The following is a 22667-nucleotide window of genomic DNA, read 5'->3' as shown; positions in this document are numbered from 1 at the left end:
CATTATCCTAGTATAACATAATAGTTCTTATTTTTACGTTACCTTCAACCTGCAGATATGTTTTACGTAGGGTTGTGTTTCTGTGCCTTCTGTTTTCACAGGCTTATATCACATTTTCCCATGTTCCTACATCATCTTCCCCTACCATTTTTAAATTGCTATAGATGTAATATAATTCATTAGGCCATTCTCCTAATGTGAGCCAATCAAGTTATTTCTGTTTGATGGCCAATTAGACGTGCCATGGGGAACGTCTGTCTGTAAGTTATAAGTGTATAGCTTTTAGTTTCTGTTTAATTATTGACTTAGAGTTAATTCCTAAGGAATTGCCTAATCAGAGGATGTGAGTCTGTTTGTGATGTTTGCTATGTACTGTAATATTGCTTCGGAAAATATTATGTGACATTGCCTCTAGCAGTGAATTAATGTTTCACAACAGCCTCCCCAATAGCTGATAATACCATTTTAAAACAAATTTGTTTATTAGGCGTTAAATGGTATGTCAGTGATATGTCAAGACTGCTCTGCTTTACATTTTAAGAATTCCTAGTCACAGACTATATTAAAAAAAAAAAAAAAAAAAAGAATTCCTAGTAAGAGTGAATATTTTCTGTTTCTCCTATAAATGTTATGTTCATGTCATTTGCACATTTATCCACAGATAAAGATCTTGGTGAATATAGTTGGATTTGTTGATACGTAGACCTCTGTAGTATGCTTGCCATTGAATTGGAAACTAATCAAAAAGGAACAAACAAATCCAAGTTGTAGAATGTTCCATAAGACGGTATCCTATATTTTTTGTAAATGTATCATAAAAAGGAAAAATGTCCAGAAAGTTGTTCTAGGTTAGGAGATTCAAGGGACATGGCAACCAAATACCATGAACGAGCTCTAGTTAGCGCCTGGATTAAACTTTTAAAAACAACAGCAACAATAAAGGACATTTTGGGGACAATCAGGGAGATTTGAATATGAACTGTATATTGGATAGTTATATCAATATTAAATTTCTTGACTTTGATATTGTGATTATATAGGAGAATGTCTTTGTTCTTAGGAGGTAAAGGCTTTAGTATTTAGGGGTGAAGTGTTGCTTCAAATGATTCAGCAAAACTGTATATCTGTCTATTGTGTATTGCATATTATATAATACATTGTTATTAATATAATTATAATCATGTCATAATATAATTATATATTATAATTATATTAATTATGTTAATGACCTACGTATATTAATATATTATGCTATATTATATGTAAGTATATAATATATAAATTATGCATGATGTATTTGATATATATTAATTGATATTATACACACAAATATATATTTATAAATCTGTTCTTTTGTCCTCACACCATGCACTCTTTCTCACCCATGTGTACATGCACGCACGCACGCACACACATCCACATGATGTGTTACTCCCTACCCTATGGACGCTACATTTTAATAGAGACCCTTCACATCAGTGGGAAATGCTAGAGGGATCCAGGCCCAGTAGGGAGGTTCTCTGAGGCTGCAGAAACTCATGGCTCCCGTGTCAAGAAGTGTGTGGAATGGGGGTGTTTTCATCAGCCAGGGGCCCCACCCCCTTTCTCCTGCCAGCTTCATGTGCAGGCCTCCTTGGAGCATGAAGTGTACCTGTATTCTTCCTCTCATGTAACCTTTTGTCTCTCACATCTTGGACATAGAATCTGACTTTTAAAGGCAGTGTGCCTGTGCTCTGGGTCAGGATAACGGAACCCTTTGGGGAAATTAGATCAGACAGGCCCCATCTCAGCAGGAGTTATCCTGGCTCTTCGTCTAATATAAATAATGCATGATGTATTTGATGCACCCAAGACCCTCCCATCCTCCACCCTCTGCAGACTTAAAGCTGCGTCTCTCCCAGTGTCAGTGCACCCCACCAAGAGGTCTTCAAAAGTACATGGAGTTAAATTAATTGGTTGCTGCATTTATCTATTAAATCACTGTAAACAGAGTTTAGAATGTTCAGTTTGGTTTCTGTGGTCATTTCTATAAAAGGTTGAGAAATAAGACCCTTGGGGACCCCTTATAATCCCCATTATTGCAGCGCTCCCTTGAAAAACTAGATTGAATTCATCAACATTTTAACTGAAAACACAATTTCCAGGATCGAAATGACTAGTAAATCTGAGGGATTCATAAATCAAATTGCATCTTCAACACATTAGGGCTTACTGTTGACTGGTGAATCCTTCTGTGAAAGAATTTGAAGGATGCCTTGTACAAAGAGAATTCCCATCCTCTGGCCTGAGCTGCTCAGGGCTAAGTTTTAGGGTTTGGATTTTTATTGATCAGGTTTGTAGCAAGTTAAGTACTATGGAAAAGATTTGTTTTTTTAAAATACCACATTTTTTCCAGCTTATAAAAATAGAATATTCTAAATATACTGAAAAGTATGATGCAGAAATGAAAGTCACCTCTGATTGCACAATTGAGTGACGATTGTCATCTTTTTGCATGCGTGAGCATGTGTAGATGTCTCTAGTTAGAACTGGGATCTTCCCTTGAGACTTTGCTCAGCTGGGTCTCCCCTAGGTGGCGGCCAAGTAGGAGGTGGTGGGCTTTCTACACCCAGAGGTAGTCAGTGTCAGAGATTTTTGAAACAATAAGCACCGGTTAAAGAGGAAACCCAGGCAGGCTGGGGGCTATGAAGCAGGAGGTCCACAGGCAGACCACCGCACCACCTGGGCCATCGGGAGTGGTGCTGAGGATGCAGCCTGGGAGCGCTGAAGGCAGCCTCCAATCAGCAGCGCTGTCTGTCTGCTTGGAGGTGGCTTCCCTCTAAGAGTACACACCAGGCATTTGCTCCCTGTTGTTCTTGCCCTTTTCCTCTTTCAGTTTGATTTTTCTCTCCACCCCTACCCTCTCTGGACTGACAAGATGCCCTTGGATTAAACAGATGTTTGGCTCACACACGACCTCTGCTGCAGGGAACCTTATTTTCAAAGAGGCCCAGGAGGAGCAAAGCTTGTTCCCCTGAGGACTGACACTGTTATGCTGGGGTGTTGGGCCCTGGCTGGCGCAGGGGGGACCTGGGGGGCACAGAGCCTTCCCAGTGCATTTTCAGTTGTACCGTGCAGGCGTCCTTCCAGGGCCTGCTTGAGAGTGCGAGGAGCTTGGCAAGAGACCCATAACCTGCATCCTCTGCCCTGGGGAAGCCACAGGCAGCTCAGCTCTTCCTTAATGAGAGCCACCTGGTGAGAGCTCTGGAGACTTGCTGTAAGGAGAGTGGGCTGTCCTTCAGAGCAGCGTGTGGCCAGCGGAACCGTGACCTCTCCCCCTCTCTGGGTTAGAATCTGGGCTCCACCACTGGGGTTAACCACTGCAGTGGTTACTTGAACTTCACTCCTCAGTTTGCACACCTGCAAAATGGGGGTAATAGCATTCAGTACCCCTCAGGTGGGGTTGTTGTGATGATTCAGTGAGTTATCACATGTAATGCATTCAGCCCTTGACAAACTAGCCATCATCATCACTGTCTTAGTCTCCTCAGGCCGCCGTAACAAAATACCACAGACTGGGGGGCTTAGACAGCAGATATTTATTTCTCACAGTTCTGGAGTCTGGACACCCAAGATGGTCGGGTTCTGGTGAGGACTCTCTTCATGGCTGGTTGACAGCCACCTTCTCACTGTGTCCCCACATGACAGAGAGTGTGCCAGTTCAGGTCTTTCCCTTTTCTTGTAACGGTATTAATCCCATCATGGGGGCATCTTGCCTGCATCTAAACCTAATTACCTCCCGAAGGCATCCCGTCCAAATGCTATCGCATCAGGATTTAAGGCTTTAACGTATGAATCGGGGGGCAAGGCTGGTGGCACAAACTTTCAGTCCATAACAATCATCATTATTATTTTTGTTGTCACTTTGCAGGGTATTCTTAGGTTTGGGACAATCTTTGAAGGGGAGGGAAGGGAGAAATGAGGAAGCTCTTTTTGTCTCCAGTAGGGTCTTAAAGCCCATGGTGGTGGATCTTGAGCCTTCTGGAAACTGCTTTCACAGTGTTTTATTTCCCTCTCCTTTTAACCTTTGGGAAAAGGCTCTTTGTTGTCCTAGTCTAGGTAAGAGGGAGGAGAAAGAAAAGTCAGGTTTATTAGGCAGCTAGGTGTGGAGGGAAGTCACACCATTGACTCCAGGCCACGCCCCTTGGGGCCCACACTCTTCTCCCCATTGAGAGGGGACAATGCCTGCAGAGGCCCTGGACGAGGAACACCAGCAGTCCAAGGTCACACTGCTCAGAAGTTTCAATAAGATTTGAACCTTGAGCCTTTCGACCCCGCACCCTTGCAACACGTAGCTGGTGTGGGGAGGAACGGCCACACCTGGGGCTGGATTGGGGTTGGTATGGATGCTGAGTGCAGCTGTTGTGGGAAGTGCACAGTCAGGGCCTTCCCATCACGTGGTGCTTGCTCGCTGGAGCTGAGCAGTGAGGCTCCGCAGACCCCTGAATCCCTCCACCAGTGGAGGCTGCCTCCATGCCCCCTCCTACCTTCAGATCCCCGATCCCCGAGGCTGGAATAGCTCTCCCGCAGGAGGTTACTTTCAAGGGACGCTAATCCAGACTGTGTTTTTTCCTGTGCTCTTGTCCTTCCCCAGCCCCTAAAGACAATGAAGAACGTGTATTCCGGGAGCGCATGCGGCCCAGGAAGCGGCAGGGGGCCGTCAGGCGCAGGGTCCACCAGGTCAACGGCCACAAGTTCATGGCTACCTACCTTCGGCAGCCCACCTACTGCTCCCACTGCAGAGATTTTATCTGGTAAGGCCCTCCTTCCTAGAAACCTCTAGTTATGCCTTCTTGGTGGTGAGAGGTGGGGGGAATGGGTCAGGAGATTAGAAACTTTATGTAAAAAATGCTGATGTGCTTTATTTCTTTTTTTGACTACAGAAGACTTTTCTGGAAGGCTGAGTGTTGGTGCTTGGGGGTATAGATGGAAAGAAGAAACTATGGTTCCTGGTGCCTCTATAGTTAGGATCGTATATGTCATATTTAAGCAGTTAAGATTTTATAACCGATAATGGTATTGTGTTTTTTTTTTTTTAAAGAATCTTTATCTTTTAGAGATACAAGCTGAATTATTTACATATGAAATGATAGGATGTCTCACATTTGTTTAAAAGAAAATAAGCTGGAAGGAAGGGCGAGGGGCTGGGGTAGAGATGAAACAAGGCTGGCCATGTATTGATCATTGTTGGAGGTGGGTGATGGGTACATGAGGGTCCACTATATTCATCTCTCTATTTTTGTATACATTTAAATTTTTCCATAATAAGCTTAAAAAACATTCAATTGCCAGTATTTATAATACAAAGCAGTTCTTAGTAACTGTCATAATACTGGTGCTGATAGGATGCTGAGATTTCAGAAGAAGGAAAGAGAAGTGTTGGCTGGAGTGCTCAGAGAAGACTTCCTGGAGGAGGTAGCATTTCTCCTTTCATGGTGGTTAGGATTTTGATAGGCAGAGATAGGTATGTAGTAGGTCTTTTGCGGAGGTGGAGAAGGATAAGGAGCACTGGTCTTGGGGATAAGAGGGGAACTTTTTTTTTTGCTGCGTTGAGTTTTTGTTGCTGCATGGGCTTTCTTTAGTTGTGGTGAGCAGGGGCTACTCTTCATTGTGGTGCTGGGGCTTCTCAGTGCAGTGGCTTCTCTTGTAGTGGAGCATGGACTCTAGGTGCACCGGCTTCAGTAGTTGCGGCGCCTGGACTCAGTAGTTGTGGCTTGCAGGCTTTAGAGCGCAGGCTCAGTAGTTGTGGTGCACTGGTTTAGTTGCTCCACGGCATGTGGGATCTTCCTGGACCAAGGCTCGAACCCGTGTCCCGTGCATTGGCAGGCGGATTCTTAACCACCGCACCACCAGGGAAGTCCTAAGAGGGGAACTTTTGATGAATACCTACCACGTGCCAGAGTCTCTCTTTGGCTCTGGAAATCTCTAACTCCTGCCAGCACTCTATGAGCTGTGCATTATGAACCCCATTTCACTAATAACAATACTGAGGCTCAGAAACGAGACTAGTCTGTGGCCCTCCAGCTAGGAAGTGTCAGAGGCCTGATTCCACCCCGGGCGAGCACGACCACTAGCGCGTGCTCAGCCTTCCTGGCAACCTCTCTGAGCTCTCTGAAACTGATATGGAGTTTGCCAACACACTGGAATCCTGAAGGGGAGAGTGGGCGAGACCAGACTGCAGCATGAACCCAGAAAGGGGACGTTCGAAGTGCACACCGAGGACCCCCGGATTCCCATGGAATGCCTCGTCTCCTCCTCGTGCTGTTCTAGAACTAGTCGTGGAGATTGGCACGGACATCTGAGGTGACACAGCTGAGAGTAAAGTCACCCTGACTAGAGCAGAAATAACGCCCCACTCCACCCACAGACACATCTCATTCCTGGGGCTGACAACTGTCTGACCTCCATCTCTGTATTTTGGTCAAGAATTGGGGAAACAGGTTCTGAAAGCCTAGGCTGAGAGACTCGGGTTGCCTCCAAGCCCATGGCCAGCACCACTACTCTCGGTTTCCTTAGCTGCAGCCCCAGTGACTTCCGGCTCCTCCTGCTGGGCTGGGCACTGCAGGGAGCTGACCAGTTGGTGGTGGTGCCCTGAGGACAGGGCTCAGGCCAGGTTGGTTGGATTGTTCTGTGTCCAGGCTGACCCTAAACCTGCCCTAGGGGACCCTACTTTGTCCATGGAAGGAATCTCTGACGTTGACCTTCACCCAAATGGTAGATTGAACTCCCAGTCCTGGCTACACACTGCCCCATAACCCTTAACTGCTTCTGGAATGCTCAGGGGCTGTGCCTGCCAGTGGCAGCCCTCCTCCACGATTATCTGAGAAGAGGGGCATGCTCGACAGCTCAGGGCCCCGTGGAGAACAAGCAGAGTCTTCGTGGCTTCCCAGAGCACAGCTGGGCCTCTGGACTGGCTATTTGTCTAGGAAACCAAGCCCTGACACTGACCAAACCTGCAGCCATTCCAAGCACTAGGGCTGCCCTCGGTGGCCTTCGGAAGAGTCATTTTAAGGTGCCCTGCAAGTGGGAGTGAGGTCACTACCCCGCTGCTGGGTGGACCCCAGCATACTTGGTACACTGTGGGCAGTGGCCAGAATGGCCAGAATGGGGCGGTTTTGTGTGGCATTTGACCTACTGAAATGCATTTCCTTAAAGGGCTGTATTCTTTTTTTCAGGGGTGTCATAGGAAAGCAGGGGTACCAATGTCAAGGTAAGAGGGTATTGTGTGAAGTAAGTCTTTGGTGCCCACAGGTCAGTCCAGATCACCGGCGCCCACGGGAGGCGGCTGCCGGATTGGATGACGTTCAGAGCTCTGTATGCTCTGCATGCTTATGCCCCCTCTCTGCGAAGCGAGGCCCTGCTTTTCCTTTGTCCCCGCCTGTCCGTCTCTCCCCTACACCTGTGTGGGAGCAGATGTGGGGGAGTACCTGCGGGGACCACCATCTGCAGGTGTCCCTGGGGTCTCAGGCTTTTTGTGCAGCTGGAGCAGGGATCACCACCTTCTTTCCCTGTGAAACATGACCCTTCAGTAAGATGCCCCTTGGAGGCCCCCGTGTCCTGAGCCAGGTCCTGTGTGTTCCATCAGCTCCCTTATTCTCCCGTTCCCTGAAGAAGCTCCCTCACCTGCTCGTTTTATTTTGTGTCACTGATGGTCCTTGCTGGTTCTTTTGTGTCTTTGTGCCATCATTAGCTCTTAAACATTTAACAGTTGCTTGAAAGTATGGGAGGGTTTGTGTTTTTCCCAGTTAATTGACTACAAATGCAAGGTTAAGTTGTCCAGAACTGGAGGGTGTGTATGTGATGAGGTCATGTTGAGGTTTCTCTGTGGTTGGAGCTGGGAGACCAGCCACTGGTTGACTGGGGTCTCACCCCTGAGGGACTGGGGTAGCTTTTGTGGGACACGGCTGTGTCCTGTGGGTAGCATGTACACAAACAGTTACACATGTGACAGTTCTCAGGTTACCTGCAGCCACCTACTGCCCACACTGGCCCATGGCACTAAAGACAGAGCTATAGGCCATTTCTTGGGGAAGTATTACATTAAATGAAAATTTTAAAGTTTGGCACAGTAGGGCACAACCAGATCAAGAAACTTGAGGACTTTTCTGCCACAAAACATCCATTGGCCTGCTGCCAGACTCCCTGTCACCCCAGCCAACCCTGACAGGACCCTGAATGGAGCCCATTCCGAGCAGCAGTGTCCTGAGTAGACAGTGCTTCACGGCTGGGCGGTTGTTCCCTGACCTTGGCATAGAGAAGCAAGAAAATGGATTGGTGCTCCTGAAACTAGAGAAAACTGCTGATGCTCTTTGGATATAAATGGTCCATTCTTCTCCAGAGCGTTTAGGAAACCCTAATGGCTCTGATGGCAGAGTGCTTTGAAATGACTGCATAAAGGGCTCTAGGTAGGGCGTTACATTAAGACTCAGCGACCGAGACAGAAGGGCACGGCTCCTCTCACCCCTCCACAGAGACCTGATCGAATCTCGGGATGGAACCTTTCTTCCCCTACTTGTCGCTCAGCCCTCTTATGTTTTGCTCTTTGCAGTTTGCACTTGCGTGGTCCACAAGCGATGCCATGAGCTCATAATTACAAAGTGCGCTGGATTAAAGAAACAGGAAACTCCCGACGAGGTAAATATTTATAATATTGAAATTCTGGGCTTTCTTCACCCCCAGCCCCGCCTTCCACTGCCTCCCCTGTGGTTCCCAAGAGGAACCTTATCTTTCTGAGGTCCTGCTGCTTTCTTTATTGTATTGATCAAAAATGAAGGGAGTTGTCCACAGCCTTCCGGTATGAGGTACAACCTACGCAATGAGTGCGGCTCAGAGTTGGGTTTGTGCGTGTGAGTAGGATGCCAAGAGCTGTGTGATCCCCAAACAAAAGCCCGCAAGGAAAATGTGAGTTATGTCATTATCTCATCGGAACAGTGAAGGGGCTCACTGACATGTCAAGGGCTCCACACAGCTCGTAAACAGTAAGAGACACAACACACAAGCAGGAACCTTATCTTTATGAGGTGTTGGGGGAATGGAGTGGGATTAGCAAACCTAAGAAACGCTTAGGAGCCTGAAAGAGCCACAATAATAACAGTAATAGCTGACATTCATTGGGTACTTATCATGCCCTGATTTAAGCACTTTATCGTATAATATTTAAAGCCGTAACAACCTTAATGAGATCCGTGTTGTTATTACCTTCACTTTCCAACAGAGAGAATAGAAGCGCAGAGGGGTCCAGTTAACTTGCCCCAAACCTCACAGCCCAGTATGTGAAAAAGCCCTGTTCAAATCCAGCTAGTCACTTCCAGGCTCTGAGCCCTTGGGCACTGCATTCTCTTCATCTTAGAAACTAGTGTTAGATTGACTGTTAGGGACGTTGTTAGAGGTAAGGAAGCAAGAAAAGTCAACCTGAAGCCAGGTTTCTCCTAGTGAGTAATTGGGAGAAGAGTGGTTCCACTGATAGATGTAAAAACCTCTTGGGGAAGATGATAGGTGTGAACGTGAGTCATCATCTGTGTTCATCTGGTTTCAAAGATGTGCTTTTAATTCTCAGTGAAATAAATACTGTATAATCATAGGCCATTAGAATTGGGAGTCAGAGAGACCCTGGGTGGGTTTATAATCAACTGGGTTTATGATCAGATGGGCTTATGATCAGATGGGTTTATAGTTTGGCGTCTAAAAGCAGTCACTTATAGAGATCTTCTACCTGCTTCTTAAAAATAATTCAACCAAGTGACATCTCAACATCCAAAGCAGTTTCCATCTTTTATCTCCTTTTGATTTCACACCATCTCTGGAAAGCAGGAAGGGCCGAGGCTTAGATTGAGCACCCTGTGTCCTTGGAGGGCAGACAGTTATTTATGGAGGTTCTACTGTCAGGGTAGAAATTGCAAGTCACTGTCACCTGGGTCTCCTGACTCCTGGTGTAGGATCATAACCCAGAGTATGCTGTTACCCTCATTAGTGTAAGTAAATGAAATAAAAAGATGGTTTGCTTTCTGTCTGTCTGTCTTCCTTCTTATGGACTTGTTATTGAGTGTTTATTGAGCACTTGCTATATGCCAGGTAATTGTTCCATGTCCCACGGAAACAAGGAAGAATACCTGATTCCTGCTTTCAAGGATCTCTTAAGTCTCTAAGTTAAAAAAAAAAAGATCGCATAAATCTTATCAACTGTGAACCTCTATAGGTTTCTAAAGCTCTTTCACACCTGCTTGGGGGGAGTCCCTGTGACTTCAGGCCATGCAGGCTAGCAGATTGAGATTTGAAATGCACAGAACCCAGCTTTATCTGTGACCTAGTTTTTCTGACTATATTTCTTGGCGTATTGAGCACTGAAAAGAAGTTACTAATGAGGGGTGTTCCCAAACTTGGTATATGTCCCAAGGGAGATAAATTGCCAGGGACTGACGAAAGGGGCGTTGGGTTACTTAGCTTGGCGGAATTGGATGCCCATCCTGGTGCTCCCTGGGGCCAGCCTGTTTTTGTTGCTGTATCCCTGGCCCATCAGGGTGATGGCCATGCTCTCTGCTGGGTGCCACACTGCAGGGAACCAACCTTTGAGGTCATTCTTTTGTGAAACCATCTGCAGTGAGAGGCACATACACACTTATCATACATACATACACGCCCCACACCCACGTGGTTCTAAACACCAAGTGTCTAATGGCTTCCTATAAAAAGGTGCTCTGCTAGCGGGCTCCCTGGAACTTTTGGCCACAAGCCCTCAGCCGATGCCCTCATCCTGTCTTGTTTCTGTGTGTTCACACTGAAGACTCACGCCCCTCCCTGCACTAACCAAGGAATGCTCTCTGTTTGTGTCACCTTCCTTCCTTCTCTTCCTCTTTGGCTTTTAATCTTCCAATTCTGTCTTTCTGCCCTTTTCTCCCTCCCCGAGTCCTCTCTGTTTGTCTCACTCAGCCCTCTGTTGCTGCATCTTCCTCTGAGTGTTGTGTGCTCTTGAGCCCTTGCACCTGGGCAGCCTTCCTGATGCTCGCAGTCTCTCTGATCCTGTAGCGCGGTCTTGCATGTGCGCCATCATCTTCACTCGCTGTTCTCTGATACCTTAGAGTCCTTAGTGGTTGCAGCTGAGTGTCACATAAGCTCTCCCACCCCACAGGAATCTCCTAGTCACCTGGGACGCTTCCCCACCACTTCACCTTGGTTGTTGCCACATTCCTGTGGGGCTAGTCCTGGGAGACTGCGATTCTCTTCTCAGCATCGGTCCAGGACATCTTTAGTACATGCAGGAATAGAGTGGACACAACAACCTCCTATTGATACATCCCTTGGGATGAGCAGACGGACATAGAGCTGATATATTCAAAAATAGGCACACATATGCTACAAATCTGCGGAGGGACGGGCACGATTGTTTTCAGTAAATCTAGAATGCTTGTACTTGGGCAAGTGCACAGTAGACAGCTGATGCATCTCAAGCAGAGCTCAGTAAGATGCTGGTCTGGTGGCAGGATCGGCCATTCCTTGTTGCTGGGTGATAGGGAGCTTGTTATGAAGCCGAGTGACCCTGAGGGCATGTGCGCACATACCTTGGTGTTTGTGTCCACATTCATGTCTGTGCCCAGCTCTCACCACCCCCATGAGGGCTTTTCACTCACTGGGCAGCAGTGAGCCAAGGACCGCTCCTCTGCTGTGTGCTGTCCACTCCCTAATGCCCGGAGTAGCAAGAATGATGCTGTCTCCAGCTCAGGGGGGCTCAGGTGATGGTGCCTTGCCGTCCTGAGAAGGGCAGATTTTGTTCCTGTGGCTGCTCCATTAGAGATGTATCAGTAGGTGGAGAGCATCTCCGAGAGGGCAGAGGAGACCCCTGCTGACCCCTTGCTTTGGTTCATGTTTCCCATCTATTCCACCCCCAGTGTCTCATTGACCCCACAATCCTGTCATGTTGGGGTGGGGGCATCCTTATTTGCCAGATAAGGAATCCAAAGCCCTGAGAAGTCAGGAAACTTGCCTGAGACCTCACAGGGGCTAGTGGCAGACCCAGGTCTGCAGAGCAATGCCTGGACTCGTCTCCCCCACCCTCTTCCCTTCCATCTTGCCATCTTCTTTACTCCTTTTAAATAATAAGTGGCAACATAGTGGGTAAAAAGCCTGGACTCTGAATTTAGACCCATGGCCTCAAATCCTGGCTCAGCCATGCACCTGCCTGCAGGCACATCTCTCAATCTCACTGTCCCTTAGTTTCCTCATCTGTAAACTCGTGCGTATGCCATAGGGTGGTGGCGAGGTTTAACTGAGCTGGTGGTGCCTAGCCTGTGGTCAGCACCGACACCTTAGCACCATTAGTGGTCACCACACTGTGTTAGCAGTCTCCATCGTGACAGTTGTTTGTCCTAACTGATGGCCTGTAGTTTCCACAGCTGTGCTGGGTTCGCAGATGTTCACAGAATCCCACCTCCGCCATCAAACTGCAGAAAGACTCTGCCTAGCTAGGCTTCCGTGCTCAAGCAGCATTAAAAGCACATAATGACAACTCTTTAAGGCCAGAGTGTGAGGTGCAGGCTGAGTGCTGTGTGCCATGGGAGTTGGAGGTCTGGAGTCCTGGAGGGGACTCCCAGGGGGAGCAGAGTCCAACAGAACAGCAGAGAGAGGGGGGTGAGGGCCCCAGGAGGGAGGCTGTCTTCACCTCGTTTCCCAGGGCAGCTTTCAGAGCAAGGAGCTGGGCGGTGACCCTGTGTTTTGCCATCCCTGCAGGTGGGCTCCCAGCGGTTCAGCGTCAACATGCCCCACAAGTTCGGGATCCACAACTACAAGGTCCCCACCTTCTGCGACCACTGCGGCTCCTTGCTCTGGGGCCTCTTGCGGCAGGGTTTGCAGTGCAAAGGTAAGGTGCTGGGTCCTGCCCTCCTCTCCCCACACCTGCGCCCCTGATGTCCCTCCTCTTAAAGAATCTTTCTTCTCATAGCCTCGAGAATGCATTACAGGCCTGGCCAGAGGACTGGGCCCAAGTCCTTGCTAAGCCCTCATTAGTTACTCCGAGCATTTGTTAAGCGGTCCCTGTGCAGAGACTGTTCAGGGAACTCTGTAGAGGGAACCAGAAGAAGGAAGCCTTCTTCATCTTTTAAGGAAGGTGACTCCGTCTTTTAAGATAGTGAACAAGCTGGGGAGATAAGATGCATCTGCAAAGGTGCATAAAAAGTGCAAGAGAACACATTAACATGGGGATACATGTATACATAGAGCTGATTCACTTTGCTCTATGGCAGAAACTAACACAACATTGTAAAGCAATTATACTCCAATAAAGATGTGAAACAAAAATACGTTAGCGTATAAGGGAAGAAAAGTTTTAGGAGTTATGCCCTGAAATAAGTCATAGATATTTGTCTGTCACCATGTGTGGTCCAGCACTTACTCTTAGAAGGAACCCTGCTAAAGCACCATCACATAAGACATCTTATTGATCCTTCGTAGGCCTGTGATGGATGTTATAGTATGCCCATGGCCCCCATGAGGAAACAAGCTCAGAGACGAATTTGATCATGTCACATAGCTTGTGAGCAGAAGTAGGGTTTGAACCTTGACTTCTGAGTCTTGAGTTTCTTCCTCTGTTTCCTGCTGTCCTGCCCATAAATTGTCTTCTGCTCAAATGAGTGTGCTAAGTGACACAGGCAATGGCACGTAATATGGGGAGGTAGGGACGTGCCCTGGGACTAGCTGGATAGAGTGTCCAGTTTCACAAGCTGGTCCAACCTGCTCACAGAGTTGGACAGCCATGAACTATTGGGCAGAAATGTCTCATGGAAGTTATTTAAAACCAGTGTTTTATTATTTTAAATTTTAAACTGAATTTTAAAACGTATTAAATTTCATTAAATTATTTTGTTATAAAAACAGTATTTTATTATTAGTGAATGTATTATTAATAAATACCCATTGTGGAAAAATTAGAGAAAGAGGTAAATAAAGTATACGAAGGAAAGCTGAAGCCATGAACTAATTGGTCATTGAAGGGATCCCAATGAGAAATTATGAGGATTGGAAATAAGTTATTGGTTGTAGTGGGAACAGAGAAGGAAAATAAGAGGTACTGAGGAGTGATTTATTGTCTGTAGTGACCAGAGCCAGCCGGGAGGATGGTGACAGCATTCGCTGAGGCAGGGGACACACAAGGGAGGGCAGGGCTGGAGGCAGTGATGGTGGAGTTGAGCTGGGGACACGTTAACTTTGAGGTGCCTGTGAGAAGTTTACATGGAACTGTCTGACTGTGGGCAGTCTCATCAAAACTCAGGGGGAAAGGTCTAGACTGAGCATTTAGATTTGGGATTTGTCAATGGCTAACTAGTAGTTAAACCTATGAAGTAGATGTCATCCCCAGGATAAGTACCTTGAGTGTGAAGAAAGAAGAAAACACCTTGGGAATCTGGGGCGTGGGGTTGGGTACCAGCATCCTAGGATGAGCAGGCAAAGGAACTGGGAGGGAAGGACCTCAGAGGCAGGAGAAAAAGTAGCAAGGAATGGCATCATGGAAGCCGAAAGAGTACTTTTTTAAAATTTAAGAAGGAAGTGATAGATAGTGCCAAATGCTTCCAAGAAGTTATTTAAAGTAAGAAGTGGAACATGAGAAAACAGAACTACCATATGATCCAGCAGTTCCACCTCTGGGTATTTTCCTGAAGAAAATAGAAACACTAATTTGAAAAGATACATGTACCCCTGTGTTCATTGCAGCATTATTTACAATAGCCAAGATGTGGAAGCAATGTGAGTGTCTATCAATAGATGAATGGATAAAGAAAAAGAGGTGTGTTTACACACACACACACACACAATGAAATAGTACTCAGCCATAAAAATTAATTAAATCTTGCCATTTGTGACAACATGGATCGACCGAGAGGGTATTATGCTAAGTTAAATAAGTCAGACAGAGAAAGACAAGTGCTGTATGATTCCACTTACATGTGGAATCTAGAAAACATCAAATGAACAAACATGAAACAGAGACAAAGATACAGGTAACAAATAGGTGGTTGATGGAAGGGAGGGGAATGGGGGATGAGTGAAACAGGTAAAGGAAATTGAGGTACAGACTTCCAGTTACAAAATAAGTGAACCACAAATATGAAATGTACAGCATGGGGCATAGACTCAATAATACTGTAGTATCTTTGTATGGTGACGGATGGTAACTAGACTTACTGTGGTTGCTCATTTTGTAATGTATAGAAATATTGAATCACTATGTTATACACCTGGAACTAACATACTGTTATAGGTCAATTATGCTTCAATAAAAATGAAAAAAAAAAAAAGAAATGGAACATGGGGTTGGATTTAACAACAAGGACGTCACTAGTGCTCTCAGTAGGAGCTGTCTCGGTGGGGCAGTAGGGATGGACGCCTAAGTGCAGAGGCTGAAGTGAGAAAGGGTGAAGTGTTTTCAGGATATTTTCTATAGTCAAGAAAAAGACAGTGGAGAAGGAGACATTAATGAGCCAGGAGAGAGAGGGGACCATTGGTAGAACAGGGGCAGAGAGATGGATACCCCTCCTTCCAGTGAAGGGAGAGTCTCAAGGCCAAGCCAGGATGCAGATACGTGTCCTGTGTCGGGAAAGGGAGTCCCAGAGAAAGTGACTGGGCAGAGTGATCATTTAAGTTTTGAATCTTTTGTTGAGGGCATTGCAATTAAAAATAAGTTCCCTTATTTCTGAAATAGGGCATCCTTTTCAAAGTTGAGGTGAGAAGTAGGGGTGGTATGGAAGGCGTGAGAAGGGTTGGAAATAGCTGTCATGGGAAGTGAGGATGACCTGCCCCAGGACAGGAGGAAGTGCTGGCTGCTGACACATCTCGTGTCCTGTGTGAGCTTCCCAGACATTCACATTTCCCTTTCTAGAATTCCAGCACACGACCTGAAAGAAACAGGCCTGCCTGAGATCCTTTTTGCCATTAAGTGACATTAAAACAAAGGAAGAGAAAGAAAAAAATGCAGCAGGAATCTCGAATGTTTTCAGCAGAGGAGTGATGCATTTTTGGAAAGTTGAGTGGGGTTGCCGGGAAGCAGAGCGCGTGCTTTGGATGGGACTCTGATGAGGCCATGTCTGGTTTTTAGTAAATCTGTTAATTATTGATCTATCTAGGGAATCTAAATGAAGATCTCATCATCTCATAAATATTGATATCTTAAGAAGGCAGCCCAGACACCCAGATGTGGCTGCTAGGGCTGTGGGTCCCTGGATGACCCTGGGAGAAGGCAGGGCCCAGGAACAGTGTATTCAGCTCTTTTTTGGCAGGAAACACTCTCAAGGCTGCTCAAGTAAAGGATGGGGTAAGTGAGGCTGCCCAGAGCAAGGATTCCTATTCACTGGAGCCCAGAGGAGTGAGAGGGGGTCGGGCCATAGAGGCAAGAAGGTAAAGGCTGTTCAGAATTTAGGGCCCCCAGCAAAAGTTCACAAATCTTCCCTGTCCTTTTCCTCTGTTACCATGACTTGGCCATCGCCACCTTGCTCCTTTCCTACTCTTGTTTCTCCTTTATCTCTGTCTCTCTCAATTAATAGACCTTATTTTTTAGAGTACTTTTGGATTCACAGCAAAACTGCACAGAAGGTACAGAGATTTCCCATATACGCCCTGCCCCAACATGCACTGAGCCTTCCCCACCATCAACATCCCTGCCATAGTGATGCATTTGTTACAATCGCTGAACTTACACTGACACATCATAATCACCCAATGCCCATAATTTACATCAGTTTCACTCTTGGTGTTGGATACTCTGTGGGTTTTGACAACTTGTATAATGACATGTATCCACCCTTATAGTATCATACAGAGTGGTTTCACTGCCCCCCAACCTCCAGTTTCCTTCTCACTTTTGATCCTTTTTCAACCTCGTCTTTTTGCCCTTGGAGAGGTTGATGACCAGAAGAGGCCTGGAAGGGCCAGGGCAGGAACCCGTCCTGTCTGGGTCTAAGCCTGGTTCCACTCCTGTGATTGCTAAGGAAAGGAAATCAAGACTTAGTGACCTGTCTGGGGTCCCAGAGCAAGTCCCCATGGAGGTGGAGGTAAACCCGGGCATCTGGCTCCTGCACAGGCTCTGACCCATGCTCCGTGCCCTCTCCTGCTCGGGGAGACTCCATCAGGTCCTCACCTTTGCTGGATCAGGCTGGCTTGACTTCCTGGGTTGGAGCCCCCATCCCCTGGTCATGGTGGGACACCAGCCACGTGGCCTACTGGTCTGTGGCTTCAGCTTTGTTGCCCATCCTGCTCCTGGGGATAATAGGTTTAGATATTTTCAGTGAAACCAGTTTCTCACGAGCTTGGGTCTATAGGGAAGGATCCATGAGATTGTCCAGGTCACTCTCCCTTCAGCCTAAAATTGCCTGAACCACATGGGTTCAAGTGTGGTATATATACTCTTTTAGGCACCGTCCCTCTGTCAGCCAGGGAGAGGGGACATACTACCCCCATTTTACTGGTGGGGAATGGAGAACTATGTGCACAAGAGGATACAGCCAGGGGCCTGTGGGGACCCACCTCTGTCCTCTGGACTGCCACCTCCCTCCCACAGCCCAGAGGGGCCAGATACTTGGAGGATGCTCACGGGCTGTTTTTGAGTAACTGAGCTCCTTAAGCAGGGCATAAAAATACCAGCACTAAGTGATAAGACAAAATATTTCATTCTTGTGTCTTTTTTTTTTTCCCTTGGCTGTGCCACGCAGCTTGCAGGATCTTAGTTCCCCAACCAGGGATTGAACCCACGCCCTCGGCAGTGAAAGCTCGGGGTCCTAACCACTGGACCACCGGAGAACTCCCTTCTGTCTCTTGTCTTATGATTTGAGTGCCAGCACAGTCACTGTGTCTCTCTTCGGACTCTTGAGGGTCTGTCTGAGCACCTCAGCCACTATTAGATGGTCCAGAAATTAGCTTCAGACGTTCAAATATTAGCGTCACTGAAGCACTTGAACCCTTTTTGTTCGTCACTTTAGCTGTGCTGCTTCCCCAACCTGACCTTCGCCTGCACAGTGAACCCTCTAGGGTCCTTTTGCACCTGTATTTTATTTTTTCATCGATTCATGGAGTCATTTCCCTGAGGAGGTAAAGACTCCCAATACCTTATGATTTTTGTTTCCTTCTCTAAAGAAGATGTGGGGCTCCTACCTGCCCTGTGGGCCACCCCCACGTCTCTTCTGCTCATACACTCACATCTCCAGCACAGCCACCCTGAAATCATCAGGCACCCAGGGGCAATTTAACAGAAAGCCAGACCTCTTTACACAATTCACAGTCTGCCCTACAGGGCCCCCATAGCAGCCCTGGTTTTCCCGTCCCCATCTGGGGTGGGCCCCCTGCTCCTGCCTGTCCACTCTGACTGCAGCTCTGTGCCGAGGTGGGGGATGAGGTACAGTTGGGAAAGATCTGGCCTGGAGATTCCTGAAGAATCTCCCTCCTGGCTTCCTGACTCTCTCTGAGATCCTATCCTAATAAAAGCTGTGGTCCTAGGCTGCTTTTGTGGGCTAAGGGGTAGAGTGTCACTCACTTTCCTGCAGGTAATGAAGAATAGGCCATCTTGTTTGGGGCAAACCCCTTAGGCAGAGACTTGTGGCCAGTGAAGATCCCAGATTAGGAGTCCAGGGAACTGGTCTGTCCTGGTTCCGTCACTGCCTGGCTGAGCAATTGCAGGCAGGGCCCCCTGGCCAAGCAACCCTGGGCTTCCTTTTAACCCCAACTGCCCTCCTGCCTTCTAAGAGTTATAATGAAAGTAATGAAAACAGAGTGCTCTTAGCTGCACACCTCGTGGAGTGGCTGTGGGAGCCATAAAGATAGGAGGAAGGAAAGGTCTTCTCTCTTCCTTCCCTTTCCTTCCTTCCCTTTCTTTCCTTCCTTTCATTAAAAAAAAAAAAAAAAGTGGATACTTAAAAAACATTGAAGACATGAAAAAGGATTTTTATTCTCATCATTTTTGAAAATATCTACCCTTTACTATTATTTTTTAACAACTAGGTTCCTTGTCATATCTTCAACTTTTATTTGTACTTTTAGAATTAAAAACACAGGGACTTCCCTGGTGGTCCAGTGGTTAAGACTGTGCACTTCCACTGCAGGCGGCATGGGTTCAATCCCTGGATGCGGAACTAAGATCCCACAAGCTGTGCAGCATGGCAGAAAACAAACAAACAACCCCACAAATAATACTTAAATAAATCTCACTATAAAAGATTCAAGCAGGACTTGTCATAAGTATATGTATAAAAAATAGTAAAGTCCTTTGTGTTCTTTTTCCATGTCTGTCCCTAGCCTTAACTGATACAAACAATTTGCTATGGGTCCTTTTAAGCCTTTTATATGCATTTGTTGCATGAATACATATACACACACATATAGACTTTATTAGGTATCTATTGCTGCATAACAAATTATTCCAAAACCTAGTCGCTTAAAACAGCCAATATGTATTACTTCAGAGTTTCTCTGGGTTAAAAATCTGGATGCAGCTTAGTTGAGTGCTTCTGACTTAGGGTTTCTTATGAGTTTGCAGTCAAGCTGACAGCTGGGGCTTGGTCTCATCTGAAGATTCAACTAGAAGAGAATCCCTTCCAAGCTCGCTCATGTGGCTGTTGGCTAGAGACATCAGTTCTTTGCCACATAGGCCTCTCGATAGGGCAACTCATAGCATGGAAGCTTGTTTCCTTCAGAGCAAGCAAACAAGAAAGCAAAAGGGGTTGCCTGAAACAGAAGCCACACTGTTTTGTAACCTAATCTCAAAAATGACGTCCCATCACTTTTGACATTTTCTGTTCGTTGAAAGAGAATCACTACGTCCAGCGCCCCCCCCCCCCCCGTTTAATGGGAGGGAATGATGTAAAGGCTCAGATACCAGAAGGTGGAGATTATTATAAGCCAGCTTAGAAGCTGCCCACCCCTCTCCCCAGCGCATGCACACACGTGCACACACACACACACACACACACACACAGAGAGAGAGAGAGGGAGAGAAATAGGATCACCTTCTCTGGGAGGTCTACTTTGACCACCTTTTAAAAACTGAAGCTCCTATCTCTTAACTTCATTCACTTTGCTCTGCCTTTTTTTTTTTTTCCTTTATAACACTTGTCACCTCCTAATATCTTAAATTACCTACATTTTATGTTTATTTCTTTCTCTCCTAATCAGAATATAAGGTCCAAAAGGGCAGAGGGTTTTTTTGGTCTGTTTTGTTCTCTGCTGTTTCCCCAGCATCTAGAACAGTGCCTGAAACATTAGCATTCGACAAATGTTTGAATACTATATGCATTGTTCTGTAATTTGCTTTTCCTACAAGTCAGCATATATAAGCTTACATCATTCTTTTTACTGGCTGCTTAATATTCCACATCATGGGACACTCCATACATTATTTATACCTTCTTGGTGGACATTTGCTTGTTTCTGTGTCATCACTAATGCTGCTGCAAACATCCTCATATGTGCATCTTCACGCATTTGTATGAATAATTATGAAGAAATACTCCTAGAAGTCCTGTAGTGACTTCAAGTCCTTATCTTTTGTGGTTGAACCACATAAAGAAGGAATTACATAAGGACACTTTTTGTTTGTCTGTTACTTGTTTGCTTTTAAATAAGTCATGTGCACTGACTGCTTAACCTTCTTTTGCCTTGACATTTACTTTTGCATGACCAGAAAATGCCTATGTAGTGACTTCAGGATTTCAGTTACCTATTATCTGCCAGGATCTGGTCATTTTTGCTGCTTCTGTGTTACTAATTTCCACAGAGTTAGAACACACTGAAGAGCATGGCATCCTGGTTTGTGCAGGTCATCAGGAAAACTTGGAGATAAAATGTTACTTTAGTTTTCTAGAAACTTGCCCTCTACTTGGGCATTAAAACATAAATTAAATATAGACAATAATCCAAGCAGTGAAGAAATACGTGTGAGCAACTCAAGGGCAAGAGAGGCCAACAGGACTTGGTCAGGACAGGCTTTCTGAGGGGCCTTGAGGGAGGAGAAGGACCTGGAAAGGAGGGCAAGGGAAGATGTTCTAGGTAGGTAACCAGTTATAACTAGAGGGCAGGGGAGGAGGAAGCAGTTCCCTGCTCAGCACTGAAATGCCACAGGAGTCTCCTTGGTTGATTCTAAATCCTTTGCAGCAGCAGCTGGCAATGCCTGGGGACCATGACAGATGCCCCCCACCATGCATAGAAGGTCAGTGGGAGATTCAGTCAGAGTTTTCATCTGAAGAATGCCAGGTAGTAGACAGTTGGCCAGTCATTGCTTCTGGAAGGCTTTGAAGGATGGTTCCAGTGCAATCAGGTCTCCCCAGTCTCTATCCGGTGACAGTTGGTGCCCAACATGACCACCAAGGCGCTCCCATGTAACCTCCTGTTCTCATCTTCTGCCCAGGACTCTGCATCAGTCACTCTCCCACCCCTGCCAACCTCCATGGCACAGGCACACAACTTCCTGTTCACAGTTGTGTGTGCTCCGCCTCTGAGCATGACGTGGCTGACTGTAACCTGTTATGAAATCAAACCACTGCCCTGACTCACCCTCTAAGGCCAAATAACCCTCATGTAAAGAGATTTCTGCAGGACACAGGCCTGCCCCTCTCCCTTTGTCATTGTTCTCATAAGGTCATCCACTTGCTTTGGGAGAAATCCCAACAGCCTGACCCGCCCCATTGCAACCCTTGCTTTAATTTCAGCTATGAAAAGGGTGGAAACATGGAAACCGAAATGAAGTTCAGAGTGCTCGAGGATGACACGGCTGCCATAGTACTACCCAACACAGAGGTGGTACTGTGTGCTCAACAAATATGTGATGAAAAACTAGGTAATAGTACAATAATGATCCTCCTTTTAGAAGAGCTCCAGTAAGGCTGCTCTGTTTCTCCCTAGTGCAGTTCATCCAGGTGAAACAGTTGAAAATGAACAATGTGAAGCATTCTGGAAAGGGAAGCCTTAGGGGCAGCCTCGAGCTAGGAGGGGGTTTGGAGCTGTGCCGTGGGGCCTGGGTGCTCACCAGTAGGGATGGGGCAGAGGAATGCAGAGGGGTGATTTGGCTGGCTTGTCTGCCCCAAACGTTTCATGTTTCTTTTGGTTCCCACTGGCACACCTACTTTCTTCCTGCCCTGCAGCCCCTGGGTGTCCCCTTCCAGCTTCCAGGAGCCCCACCGTGGCTGCCTAAATTATGTCAAGTTCCCCTCCCTCAGCCAGTTTTGCCTGCGTGTTTCCAGGCTCTTCAAAGCACTTTCAAAGTTACTTCTTCACGTGATCCATTTTTACTGACGTGTCACTGGGATTTTTTTTTTTTTAACTTAACCTATTGAGACAGCTGCACAGTTCTCTAGGGAAATAACAGAATTTTAAAAAATGAAGAACAAAGTCCCCAAAGACCATTCCTATTTTGCTGACCAGCCAACCTGAGCTGATTGTTTCATTAGTATGGACGGGTCTGGCGTTACAGCACCAGAGGGCGCCAGTGGCTAAATCACCTAGATAAACTGCCCTTGCTAGGAAATTCTCTCTTCATTTGGTTGCTTCATTCTTGTCCTTTCTGTCACCTCAAGAAGAGACAGAAGAGGACTCGCATGAAGTTGGTGGGCAGGTGCAGGTGAGGTGAGCTGGCTGTCAAAGGGTAGCTGTTGCTAAGAAGAGTGGGA

General features: G+C 46.6%; 1 protein-coding gene across 1 annotated transcript in view; it reads left to right on the top strand.

Annotated features, from left to right (window-relative positions):
• The window catches only part of PRKCE (protein kinase C epsilon), a 515835-nt gene that overhangs the window by 317808 nt on the left and 175360 nt on the right, over positions 1–22667 (top strand). Inside the window, exons 3-6 of the mRNA XM_057740938.1 lie at positions 4634–4793; positions 7215–7249; positions 8588–8673; positions 12760–12889. Of these exons, the coding sequence (XP_057596921.1) occupies positions 4634–4793; positions 7215–7249; positions 8588–8673; positions 12760–12889 (411 nt within the window). The remainder of the gene's footprint in view (positions 1–4633; positions 4794–7214; positions 7250–8587; positions 8674–12759; positions 12890–22667) is intronic.

Source organism: Hippopotamus amphibius, chromosome 7 (genome assembly GCF_030028045.1).
Source record: "Hippopotamus amphibius kiboko isolate mHipAmp2 chromosome 7, mHipAmp2.hap2, whole genome shotgun sequence".
Taxonomy (NCBI): Eukaryota; Metazoa; Chordata; class Mammalia; order Artiodactyla; family Hippopotamidae; genus Hippopotamus; species Hippopotamus amphibius.
Note: the sequence above shows the minus strand (reverse complement) of the source record. Positions and strands in the feature narration are given on the sequence as shown.